The sequence below is a fragment of the Apium graveolens genome, unplaced genomic scaffold (genome assembly GCF_009905375.1).
Source record: "Apium graveolens cultivar Ventura unplaced genomic scaffold, ASM990537v1 ctg4114, whole genome shotgun sequence".
NCBI lineage: Eukaryota > Viridiplantae > Streptophyta > Magnoliopsida > Apiales > Apiaceae > Apium > Apium graveolens.
Genome location: NW_027418405.1, coordinates 11,960 through 26,000, shown reverse-complemented (window position 1 = coordinate 26,000; position 14,041 = coordinate 11,960). Strand labels below are relative to the sequence as shown.

At 33.5% G+C, this 14,041-nt stretch overlaps 2 protein-coding genes across 2 annotated transcripts; both read left to right on the top strand.

The window, feature by feature from the left end:
- Positions 1–3,068: 3,068 nt before the first annotated feature.
- Positions 3,069–3,470, top strand: LOC141701571 (secreted RxLR effector protein 161-like). The gene has a single exon (XM_074505200.1). The coding sequence runs from the start codon at positions 3,069–3,071 to the stop codon at positions 3,468–3,470; it is 402 nt and encodes a 133-aa protein (XP_074361301.1).
- Positions 3,471–4,492: 1,022 nt separating this feature from the next.
- On the top strand, positions 4,493–6,919 carry LOC141701572 (small ribosomal subunit protein uS4y). Its single transcript, XM_074505201.1, has 3 exons — positions 4,493–4,650; positions 5,331–5,712; positions 6,464–6,919. The coding sequence occupies exons 1-3, from the start codon at positions 4,623–4,625 to the stop codon at positions 6,645–6,647; spliced, it is 594 nt and encodes a 197-aa protein (XP_074361302.1). The 5' UTR covers positions 4,493–4,622; the 3' UTR covers positions 6,648–6,919.
- The last annotated feature ends 7,122 nt before the right edge of the window (positions 6,920–14,041 follow it).

The following is a 14,041-nucleotide window of genomic DNA, read 5'->3' as shown; positions in this document are numbered from 1 at the left end:
TGGCAACGTACTTGTCGCACACCCAAACATCTTGTTGATCTCTACGAGTCATCCAAAAGGAATAATGGAAAGAGAGTGGAAACCAACTTCGCTAATTATAATTTAGTTAATGAACCAGTCAATAAGGCCTCAAATGAAATAGACACTGGTGCTAATCTTTATTATGATTTAGACGACTAGACTTCATATGTATTGTCTTGCTTTACTTATTTCCATTATGTACTCATTTTATATACTTGTTTCATGTTGTTGTTCTATGTACTCGGTGTGTTTTTAATAAAGATGTTTTTCGTTTATATATGTATAGAGATGGAAGATATATGCATTATTGACTGCGCAACCACACACACTATTTTACAGAGTCAGAAATACTTCTCACAATTAACTAAAACCAACTCACATGTCTGGACGATATCGGGTACATCAAATATAATAGAAGGTTTTGGGAAAGCTAGTTTTCTTCTACCAAACAAGACACACATACTCATACAAGAGGCTCTATACTCTAACAAGTCAACTAGAAACCTACTAAGTTTTAAAGATATCCGTCTTAACGGGTTTTACGTTGAAACTACTAATGAGAATGAAAAAGAATACCTTCTCATCACCTCAAACACCGTTGACAATAAAAGGGTCCTAGAAAAATTCCACTCGATTTCTTCAGGATTATATGTTACGAGTATACGAGTTCTTGAATCTCATAGTGTCAACATCCCCAAAGTCATAAACCCAAAACTACTTTCCCTTTGGCACGAAAGACTCGGTCATCCAGGAGTATCTATGATGCGTCGTATCGTTGAAAATTCTGTGGGACATCCTCTTAAAACTCAAAAGATAATATCTCAAGATGAACTTCATTGTTCAGCATGTTCCTTAGGAAAACTGATTGTCCGACCATCCCCAGTTAAGCTTCAAACCGAGTCCCCGAAATTCTTAGAAAGAATTCAAGGTGACATTTGTGGTCCTATTCATCCATCTTCTGGCCCATTTAGGTACTTTATGGTTTTAATTGATGCGTCAACTAGATGGTCTCATGTATGTCTACTTACAACCCGAAATACAGCCTTTGCCGAATTACTTGCCCAAATAATTAAACTCCGAGCTCAATTCCCTGACCATCCCATTAAATCAATTCGACTAGATAATGCTGCTGAATTCACATCTGCAACTTTTAATGATTATTGTATGTCAGTAGGAATCTCAGTCGAACACTCGGTGACTCACGTACATACATAAAATGGTTTAGCAGAATCCTTAATTAAAAGACTTCAACTTATTGCCCGTCCCTTACTCCTAAGGGCAAATTTGCCTATATATGTTTGGGGTCATGCAATACTTCATGCTGCAAATATAATTAGAATAAGGTCTTCTGCTTACCACAAACAATCCCCTCAAGAATTAGTTCTTGGTCAAGTACCTAATATATCTCATTTAAAAGTATTTGGTTGTGCTGTGTATGTTCCGATATCACCACCACAAAGAAATAAAATGGGACCTCAAAGAAGAATTGGTATATATGTTGGTTTTGATTCTCCGTCTATTATAAGGTATCTGGAACCATTAACTGGTGATGTTTTTACTGCTCGCTATGCTGATTGTCATTTTGATGAATCCATGTTCCCTAAATTAGGGGAAGATAATGATTTGCATAAATTAAATTCTGAAATATCATGGAATGCGTCAGGATTAAATTCTATTGATTCACGTACTAATCAATGTGAATCTGAAGTTCAAAGAATTATTCATATGCAAAATATTGCTAATCAAATGCTGTATGCCTTTAGCGACTCTAGACATATTATAAGGTCACATATACCTGCTATTAATGCTCCGACACGAGTTGAAATCCCTACTAAGAAATCAATTTCTGAAGAATTGATTGGTGATTCAAAGCCACGCCAGAAGTGTGGTAGACCTATTGGTGCAAAAGATATTGTACCACGAAAACGAAAATTGATTGAAATTGCCCCAGAAGTGGCAAAAGTTTCTGAAAATACCCCAGAAGTGGTATTACCTCCTGAAGAGGTTCAAGCCCCTGAAGTGGCTGTAACAAAACTCCCAGACGTGGGATTCCCTCCAGAAGAGAATGTTGCCCCAGAAGTGGCACATGCCCCAGAAGTGGCAAATGCTTCCACAGAAGCAAAGGTACCTGAAAATTATGAGATCTCAATGAATTATGTCCATAACGCGAAATTATCGGATCGTGGAAGTATTGAGATTGATGATGTATATGCTTTTTTCGTGGTATCTGATATTATTATGAACTCCGATCCTGAACCACAAAGTGTGGAAGAGTGTCGACACCGAGATGATTGGCCAAAATGGAAAATTGCGATTCAAGAAGAATTGCAATCCTTGCGCAAGAGAAATGTATTTGGACCTGCAGTCCAAACACCGGCTGGTGTAGTCCCTGTCGGGAATAAATGGGTGTTTATACGAAAACGAAATGAGAGAAATGAAATTGTGAGATATAAGGCCCGGCTAGTAGCCCAGGGATTCTTTCAAAGACCTGGTTTTGATTACCAGGAAACATACTCTCCTGTGATGGATGGAGTTACTTTTCGTTTTCTAATGGGTATGGCTTGTATGGAAAAATTGGAAACACGTTTGATGGACGTTGTGACAGCATACATATATAGATCACTTGATAGTGATATTTATATGAAATTCATGAAGGGTTAAATATTGAGGACACTAAGCCTCGACATTTGTATTCTGTTAAATTACAACGATCATTGCATGGTTTGAAATAATTTGGTCGTATGTGGTACAACAGGCTTAGTGAATACTTATTGAATGATGAATATGTTAATAATCAAGTGTGTCCTTGCATTTTTATTAAACGATCATCAACTGGTTTTGTTATTATTGCTATATATGTGGATGATTTGAATATTATCGGTACTACTGAAGATATTACTAATGTTGCTAACTATTTGAAAAATGAGTTTGAAATGAAAGATCTTGGAAGGAAAAGATTTTGTTTAGGTATACAGGTGGAGCACTTATCTTCAGGAATATTTGTTCATCAATCAAACTACACTGAAAAGATTCTTGATCAGTTCTACATGGACAAATCTCATCCACTAACCACACCAATGGTTGTTCGATCACTCGAGGTTGAAAAGGATCCTTTCCGTCCTAGAAAACAAGATGAAGAGACTCTTGGACCTGAAGTTCCATATCTCAGTGCAATTGGCGCTCTCATGTATCTTGCAAACAAGACACGACCTGATATTGCATTTGCAGTGAACCTGTTGGCAAGATTTAGTTCTGACTCTACTAAAAGGTATTGGGATGGAATAAAACATATATTCAGATATCTTCGTGGGACAATCGATCTTGGATTATTCTTCCCAAACAATTCAAGATCACGGCTAGTTGGATACGCAGATGCTGGATACATGTCAGATCCTCATTTTGGGCGATCACAAACAGAATTACTAGCAATTCATGAAGCAAGCAGATAATGTATTTGGCTATGGTCGGTCATTCAACATATTCGAGAATCATGTGGATTATCAAGTATTTCAGACAGTCCTACTGTTCTATTCGAGGATAACTCGGCCTGCATCAAACAACTTAAGGAAGGATATATTAAAGGGGACCGAAGAAAACACATATTGCCAAAATTCTTATACACTCATGAACTTCAAGAAAATGGTGATATTGATGTTCAACAAGTTCGCTCATGCGATAATCTGGCGGATATACTTACAAAGTCACTACCTACGTCAACATTTGAGAAGCTGAGAAATAATATGGGTATGCGGAGGTTAAAAAGTTTGCTATATCAAAATATCAGAATGTGAGACATTTTATTCAGGGGGAAGCTGTACTCTTTTTCCTTCGTCAAAGTTTTTATCCCACTGGGTTTTTCCTTGCAAGGTTTTAACGAGGCAGTCAATCTTTGCAATAACTCGCACTTGACAATCAAGGGGGAGTGTTAAAATATTTGAATAAATATAAAGTGATTGTCAAAGTGTATCGAGTAAGTCTCTCAAATCTTATCGAGGAAGACTTGTAAAACTTATCAAGGAAGACTTGTAAAACTTATTGAGGAAGTTTTGTAATACTTAATAAAGAAGATTTGAATAGCTTACTTAGTAAGCCTTGTAAACCAACTACTATAAATAACTCATTTAGCTAATGAAATGAAACATAAATTTTCTCTCCATCTTCTATTCTCCTATACTTCCTCTACATTAAACATAACTAATATTTAGAATTCAAGGTTTATAACAACTTCGAAAATATAAGATAAATGTAAAACTATGCACAATTCTGAAAATTAATTATAATAATATGAGGATCAGAGGATATATTAAAAAAATTCAACTCTATTAATCTCTCGGAAGTTACGGTTTTAAAAAAAATCCAAAATTAGATGTGGGCTCTCTTTGGGTTTATAACACATTTGGGTCACTAAAATCCAGTAATAAAAACCGGCCAGGTGGGATAATAAGTTGGGCTGGGCTTTAAAGAAAGAAAACGAACCCTAGGGTTTACGCACAGCATATAAAGGCAGCAAAACATTTTTGTTCATCTTCCTCATCGCCTCTTTGCAAGACCACCTCTATTTCTGTCTACAGGCTGAGTTGAGCTCGCGGCGGCGTAGAATCATGGTGCACGTCAACTTCTACCGTAATTGTATGTATCGTTTCTCTTTCCACATACTTATACTATACATTCATGACTTGTGTTTGATTATTATTCAGCTCATATATCATCCGATCATGCTGCTTTTCTACATTTACGATTTATTTTTAATAATTTGTCAGTTTGTATTTAATATTGCTCTTGTTTTTGTATGTATTGTTAGGGTTGGTATAATTCAAATAATGTTTAACTCCTTTGATTAGTTATAGTGTATGTGTGTTGTCTAAATTTTTTGTTTGTTAGTATATGTAGACGTCCTGTTTTCATGTTTTGAATTATGTGTTGATTCATTATTTCTATGTATTTATTCTTTTTCTGATTTATGGGCTGGGGTTTGTTGAAATGTAGATTACAACAATTGTTGTCTCGCTCTAGTATATAACATAATTTTTGTGTATTTTCTGTAATTCTGGTGGGAATTTATGTATTATTCGGGTCTTGTCTTTTAGAATTTGCTGTAATTCTGGTCGGAATTTATATATTATTTGTATCCTTGGATTTTATGTAGGACGTGTGTTGTTGGGTTTGTACAAGTGTTGAAATGTGAAACGGATAAATCTTTTTAATTTCTGTGTTAAGTTCCGATAAATGTTTTATGTGGGTATTATATAAGTAGAGGTGTTATTCTGATGGATAGTGTCAGAATTTGATTTTGTTTTTTTGGGTTTTAGATGGAAAAACTTTTAAGAAGCCACGTCGTCCTTATGAGAAGGAACGATTGGATGCTGAGTTGAAGCTTGTTGGTGAGTATGGGCTTAGGTGCAAAAGGGAGCTCTGGAGGGTTCAGTATGCCTTGAGCCGTATCCGTAATGCTGCTAGGAATCTTCTCACCCTTGAGGAGAAGGACCCGCGTCGTATTTTTGAAGGTGAAGCTCTTTTGAGGAGGATGAACAGGTATGGGCTGTTGGATGAGAGCCAGAACAAGCTCGATTACGTGCTTGCACTCACTGTTGAGAACTTTCTTGAGCGTCGCCTTCAGACACTTGTGTTTAAGACTGGTATGGCCAAGTCTATTCACCATGCCAGAGTCCTGATCAGGCAAAGGCATATCAGGTATATTTTTTGGCTGCTTAATTTAATTAACCCGTTGTTCTCTTTGTTGAACTAATACTTATTTTTTTTAGCCTATAAGTTATGTATCCCTTTGTTGTATGCTTATTTCGTATTTTTCCATCTTTTAATCTCTGTTAGACATATTAGTTGGAGAACATGATCCATCAAAGTGTAGGGTATATGTTCTCCTCAACGCTCTCCTGATTGTTAATTGTATTGATAGATGAACAGCACTTTGTAAGTTCAGTTACTTGAATGTCTCTGTACAGAATTAACTCTAGATGTGAGGTCAGTAGAATATAAAATCTTTCTATAGTTCTGTCCCCTTAAGAAAAGAACTGTTTTTTATTCATGTATGCTTTGTTTGTATTTCTTGGCTTTTGCAGTATAACCTGTAAGTCTCTCTTTGGTTTAGTCTATGTAGGCGTGACTGGAATGTTTTGTTGTTTCCTTCATGCTCATTAGCTTATCCTGCTCTCTAAGAAATGCACTAATTTTGTTCGAGTAGTCTCGTTTTTGAGATGTAAAACTTTGCTGCACTCTGACTCTCACCTATAGATGTTCCTTGAATACAAATATGATTCTTGAAATTCGATATGTTGTTGGGGTTCATCATATGTTGGTATTTTTGCATCCATTAGACTTACAAGGAAATAGGAAAAACATAATTCTAAGCAAGACATGGCTGAGCTGCATGTTTCTGGCACTTTTGTTCCAGATTTGTAACACTTATATTATGTGGATACTATAGGGTTGGAAGGCAGGTGGTGAATGTTCCCTCGTTCATGGTGAGGGTGGATTCCCAGAAGCATATTGACTTCTCACTCACGAGTCCCTTTGGTGGTGGCCGACCTGGCAGAGTTAAGCGAAGGAACCAGAAGGCTGCTTCAAAGAAAGCTAGTGGTGGAGATGGAGATGAAGAAGACGAAGATTAAGGTGTTAAGCTTAATATACTTCTCAATGCTTGTGTTTGAAAAATGGTGTACTGTTTTCCATCCTGGCTCTGTCCCAGAAGTGTAGTTTGTTGCTTGAGAAGCTTTGGTTGTAGGATCTAAGTGCTCTTCATTTTTAAGCTGTTTAACGACTTTTCTTCCTATTTTTAGCTATACTTTCTTGGACTTTTGAAATGTCTCGCCAATGTTTGAAACATGTTTTTACTGTTTTTGAATATTGCTTTTTGATGAAAAAAGTTTATTTTCTCAAGGAAGTGATGCGTGGAATGGCACTTAAAATTAGGTTTCATGATATTGGCAAGTTAGGAGTTTCGTTGAAGAATGTCATTTATATAAACGAATGTCATGTATATAAACTGTCAAAGTGAACAAAAAAATAATTTTACGGTACAATGTTAGAGAGCCACCTGCGAAGTTTTTTTTTTAATTTAACCAGAATCAGTTTGTGTTAAGCTAATATTACACCCTTGCTCCAGCAATTTTATATTTATGTTCTCATAAAATATGGCTTATAGTCTTACATTATAATTGGATATATGTTCTCATACATTCTCTAAATGAGCCTGGATGCGGATGAAATCCAGGACCCGAAATAAAATCAAACTCTTAAACACTTTACCTATCCAACCTTCTCAAATTTTTTTTGTAATGATGTTTAAAAAACTATAATTTCGTTTATAGATTGTCCAATTTATACTAAAAAAATTGAAGAATGTTATCTTATGTTACTGTAAATTTGTATTTGTCAATAAAAATATAAAAACTTGTTTCTTATAAGCTTATACATATACATAGTGGGTGTGTTTTGCTTAGAATTTTTACGGAGATAATTAAAAAAGTTATGATTTGTGTTTCAAGATTCAATTTAAAAATATAAATCATGCAGTAGGGTAATTTAGTTTATTTATTTTGTTTTATGGTTAGTTGAGAAATAAATTCATAAATAATTATTTTTAAAATTTGATTCATAATTAATTTTTAAAATATAAAGATATATAACTATTATGTTTACGCAAATTACAAATATTTTTTTTTAAATTTAAACAATAATAGTAACATAAAAAGATGTTATAGTTCTTGTAAACTTATGTATTTCAAAATTTTTAGAATGTGCAAGTTTATAGAAATGTCCTTTATAATAATCTTATAATAGTAAAATTTTAATGGTGTATTACTTTATTTTTAAAAAAAATTAAATTTATTTAACGGTAATAGTTAGAAATAAAATGCTTATCTCGGTCCAAAAAACTTAAAAACTTGCATAAGTCATTGTTAAAATTACTACTATTTCTTATATTACCCCCGTACTTTATTACTTTTCTCGTTTCATATGTCGGGATTGTTCATAACACGAGACAAATTATTAATTTACGCCTAATCTGTAAGAGTAGATATGGTTATGAGTGATCTTCTTTGATTCATATTTACGAGTATTTTAATATGGTGAAATTTTTATATTTTATATTAATACGAAATTAAAAATATTAACCGTTAAAAATGTGCGTGTGATAAAAATAAACGAGAAAAGTATTACGGAAAGGAGGGAGTATTTATTTTGATCATGTCGGGTCCATAAGCTAAAAAAGACAACTTTTCGTACTTTGTAAAGTAGCTGGGTCTAGATTGCATGTGTTATGTTTACAAGTGTTAAATGTGTCATTTTATGAGGTGTGTTTAGTATATGTGTAAATTTTATGGTGAAAATTAATTTGCTAAGGTATATTAGTTTAGATTTATAGTAATAAACATTTTTCTGTTAATTAAAGGTGATTTTGCTTGAAAAATTGATTTGCTTAGGTATTAGTTTAGACATATATATAGGGTCTATTCTAATAATAACCAATTTTAGAATATAAATTTGAAATCAAATAATTTTTTTTAAAATTACTTCGAAATATAACACATATGATATGCAAATCGATCGTTGAGAGATAGAGAAAAATAAAGTGAAGTCGAATTTAAAAAAAACTTACCGTTCGACAAGGAACATCAAATTAAAAACGGAGGGGAAAAACAGAGATTGTGTGTAAGAGTGCAAATTACTTAGGTGTGGTGCTTTGTGGCCATTAGATTAGAATTAGAATGATCTGATGGTTTAGATTAGTTTTTAGTTTATATTTAAGTTTATTTTCTATTTGATCATTTGTCTATGTATATATAGGCTCATGGTCAAAATAGAAACCTTTCTTAAAATAAAAACTAGAAACTAGATCTTAGCCATCCATTCCTCCCTTCTTTAAATCTCAGCCATTCATTTAATTTAATTAAAAAAATATAAAAGACATAGATTTGATACGCTAAAATACTCTCTCTCTCGTTTTAATCCATTAAAGTTTGTTTTTATATCTTCTGAAAAGAATATCGGTTGATCGATTAGCGATTGTTGATCTCAAAACACAGATTTAATGATTGTTGATTTGTAAAGAGTTAATCGGCTTCTCGATTAGTTGTTTGAAGATGATTACAGCTGATTTGGATAAAATTAGAGTTAATCAAGGTAAATTATCTTGTTTATAGCTTTTGATATGTTAAGAAGCTCGTTTACTGATTTGTTTAGTTTTTTTTGTTTCTTTATGTGATTTGAAGTTGTATAACGAATAGTTTTAGCTGATTTTTTTAATTATATATGCGATTAATGTTTACTTGTGATTTGTTTATCTGATTTCAATATTTTTTTTTGTTGATTTAGTTTTTTATATGATTTATATGCTCACTTATTAGTGATCGTTTATGTTACATATCTCTGTATTAGTTAATTATGTATTAGTGATTGTTTGTGTTAGATATATAGATAAATAGAAACTATAATAGCAGAGATTAGGTGATAAACAAATCTTAATTAATTATGTATTAGTGATTGAGAGAATGATATATTTCTAGAAGAGAGAAATAAGCTAGAGATATAATCAGTTAGAGAGAGAAAAAGAGTAACAAAATTCTAGAGAGAGGAATAAATTTGTTAGTTTGTTGTAATCGTATTCGTGATGTATCATTGATTTTGAAATTACATTATAATAATGTATTAGTGATTTTTTGTTAGGAATATGTGTATTAGCTTGATGATAAGTTAAGCAAAACACTTAAGTAGAAATCTAGTGTTTTTAGCCTCAACGGATAAGACCATCTTGGCTATCCGTTGAAGGAGTAGCTTTACTTCGCAATAAGTTTAGTATTGTAGCACATTTCACTCTCTGGTTTCAAGCTGTAATTCTTAGATGTTGTTAGGAAATAATCAGTCATGTTGACTACTAATGGATGTACAAATAGGAGGGCTAATTGTAAATATTTCATGCCTTGTAATTTTGTATAAGTGAAGAAGTGTCAACGGATATTGAAGACCTTCAACGGATAAGAAACAAAACTTCAACGGATGTCTCTAATGCTTCAACGGATAATATCCATCAACGGATAAGTGCTTCAATGGATAAAGACTTCAACTGATAATGCATCAACGGATAAAGCTTCAACGGATAAAACCTCAACGGATAAGGCATCAACGGATGAAATGTGGAAGCCTCTAGGAGGAATCAAGAAAATGCAGCATTTCCATTCTGATGCAAACAAGGAAGTATTCAAAGATTTACAGATTATCCTAGATTGCATTGGATAGAGAAATGAAGAAGAAACATGTGAAGAATCTTTTCAATTGTATTTTACAGTTTGTCTTCACTTGTAAACTTGGTGATATATAAACCAAGTAGCAGCTAGTAATTAGATATGAATTTTCCTGAGCTATTTAGAAATATCAAAAGAGAAAATCATCTAGTTTGTACTAGGAAGCAGCTGTGATTTAATTCTTTGAATCACAGATTTTCTGAAATAACACATCTCTGGTGGAACAACAAATCCACCAGAAAAGTTTTTAAGGTCTTTGTGCTCATTACATTTGTGTTTGAATATATATCTGTCTGCATCAGCTTCAAGCAATTCACACACATTTGATCACTCAAACACTTAGTCTTAGAAACTGCTCAAAACTTGAAAAAGTTTTGAGATTTACATTCAACCCCCCTTCTGTAAATCTCATTATTAGTCCACTGGGAATAACAATTGGTATCAGAGCAAGCTCTTAACATACAAAGAGTTTAAAGATCTATTCTGCTAACATCATGAGTGCACAGAAGAACCCTCCTGCTACCATCATGAGTAGGAAGGATATTGGTGTAAAAATCTCAGTCCTGGAAAAAGATAATTATCATCACTGGAAAGTGAAGATGCATTTACATCTTCTTTCTCAAGATGAAAGCTACATGAACTGTATTGAAAATGGTCCTCACATCCCTCACAAAGTAGCCACAGCTGCTACTGCAACAGTTGCTGTTGGACAGCCCATTCCCAAGCCAAAAGCAGAATGGACTATTGAAGACATGGAAGAAATCCGCAAGGATAAGAGAGCCATGAACATTTTGTTTAATGGCTTAGATCAATATATGTTTGACAATGTCATCAATAGCCAAACTGCAAAGGAAGTTTGGGATACTGTACAAATCATCTGTGAAGGTACTGAGCAGGTCAGAGAGAACAAGATGCAGCTTCTTATTCAACAGTATGAATATTTTCACTTTGAAGAAGGTGAATCATTAAATGATACCTTCAACAGGTTTCAGAAACTGTTGAATGGACTGAAGCTGTATGGTAGAGTGTACCAAGTCAAGGATTCCAACTTAAAATTTCTTAGGTCTCTGCCAAAGGAATGGAAGCCCATGACTGTCTCTTTGAGAAATTCTCAAGATTATAAGAACTTCACACTTGAAAGATTATTTGGAATTCTGAAGACTTATGAACTTGAAATGGAGCAGGATGAGCTGTTGGAAAAGGGAAAGAGAAAAGGAGGAACAGTTGCTCTTGTAGCTGACAGTGAGAAGATGGAAGCCAGGAATGAGGAGAAGACAATGCCAAGTCTCAAAATTGGCACAAGCAAATCAGAATCAAGCAAGGGTAAAGAGCAAGTTGCTGAGGATGAAGACAATTCCAGTCAGGATGAATGTAATACCCCCAGATCCGGGGTCGGGGATCCGGGTCGTCACGGTCTTTCTTTCCACAATATCACTTCACTTAATTAATAATAATAACCTTATGCTGTGACCCCACACTAACACACACCACAACCCATTATAGTCTCAAAGATGAAATAGAAATAAGTACAAGTCTTTGAATCCACAATTTAAAAGTTATTACAACCCAAAATGATTACTTGATAATTTACAGTTAATTGCCATTATCTGCCACAAGTTATAATTATACATAATTGATTCTCAAAAGTAGATGGTCTGATCTACAATAGATCTACCTATGCAGCTATAGCAGCTACAACATCATCGGGAAGATGCGGGACGCTTCCCACGCGCTTGCGCTGGGTCTGCTGGAGTCTGGCCATCTTTCCTAACTGTTGTTGTGTGATGAAGAAATAAAGCAAGAGTGAGCCTGATAGCTCGCAAGATAATATGTAGTGATAACAATAATATAAGTATCTAAATGGATACTTACTAGAATCTTTTATCCTGTGTAAGATAATTACTTACTAGATATAAGTAAAAACAAGGGATGAAGTTACCAAATACTTCACTACACTTATATCATTTATAAAGCTACTTGAACTACCACTGTTCAAAGTATAATAAGCTTTTACCAGTTCATCACATAGATGAGACCACAAGACAAGATTTGAATAGATTAAACCTTTGAAATATTATTAAAGGAAATGAAGTTATGATATACTTCATTAAGTTCTGATATATATATATATATATATATATCCACGTATACATCTTCTTTATACATTTCCTGAAAACCTCTGCCATGTAAAGTATGAACAGAATTGCAATATCCAATAAATTTGGAAAGGAAAAGAAGTTGGCATAAACCAGATATCTTGCTGATCAGGCAAAGATACCCATAAGTAACCTTTTCTACTAGTAGATGGACGAATTCCCCACTGGTCATCACCCTTGGTCGCAATAGGACCTTATGCTGGACTGCCACTCAGCCACTTATGCATTTGATGGACTCCCACTGAGCCACTTACACTATCATGGACGCCCACTGAGCCCATGTTGCTTATGCCGACTCAATAGATGGACTTACTTCCCGAACGTTGGGTAAGTAATCAATTCATTTACCAAAACTGCAACCTTGTTGCGAATATAAAATACACCACAGAGCCGGATCCCTCAGGTTTTGAGCGAGTATTTAAATCCCCTTAAAAAGGAAGATCTTAAATATAAAAATGAGTTTTGGGATCCGCTCTAACTTTTAAAAATCATTTTGAAGACTCGAAAACACTTTAAAGAGTGTTTTGAGTAAATCTGATTTAATGAAGTAAATCAGTCCCCAGTATATTTAGAAAATGTCTGAATATTATTATTTAAATAATATTCCGATAAAGAATAATGTTTATAAAAATAATTGAAGTAAAAGTATTAAAACTTATACTTGAAACGAGTATTAAATAACCAAAGATATACTTATACGAAAGTACTATCTTTATTTGAATAATCGAAAATAAGTTTGATTATTGACACCTTATTCTTTAATAAAATAAAGAATATATTGCAGTAATAAGCGGAGGCATAATACCTCGAATGAATATTATAAATAATATTCATTAAATAAAATAAAGGAGTCATACATCCTCAAATGAATATTCAAATAATATTCATTAAATAATATAAACTGAGTCATAAGCCCTCGAATGAATATTCAAATAATAACATAAAAGGAGTCATAAGTCCTCGAATGAATATTCAAAATAATATTCATTTAATAAAATAAAGAAGTCATAAGCCCTCGAATGAATATTCAAATAATATTCAATAATAAAATAAGGTTATCGAATAAACCTTATTCGATTAATAGTTTTGAAAACCATAACCATATATATATATATATATAAGTATATTTATATATATATATATATATATTTATATACATATATACAAAATCTACTCGGGATCCTCGACTCCCGGTTTAGAAATTATTTCCACCTTTTGGGTCCCTATACTAAGGGTATATGCAAATTACCGCTATCCTCTAGCATAGGTATTATCAACAATTATATATGGAAAGAATACAAAACAAGCATGCATATATATATATATACCATAGCAGCATGCTTCAATATATAACAACATTTGCTAATAACCAACATGCATCTATCGCAAGATAGTGCATATACACATATACATCACAACAACAGTATAACGGGTAGAAAACTTGCCTGAGCGACTTGGGGTGATAAAAGGCTCGGGACGAGTTTGGTAACCTATAAACAACAAGTAAGTTGGAATTAAACCAAAGTCACTTGTAAATCTATACTTTAACTAACTTAGACTCTAATGCTTATTCTGCGCTTACTGATTCTCTTAAGTCACTCGGGT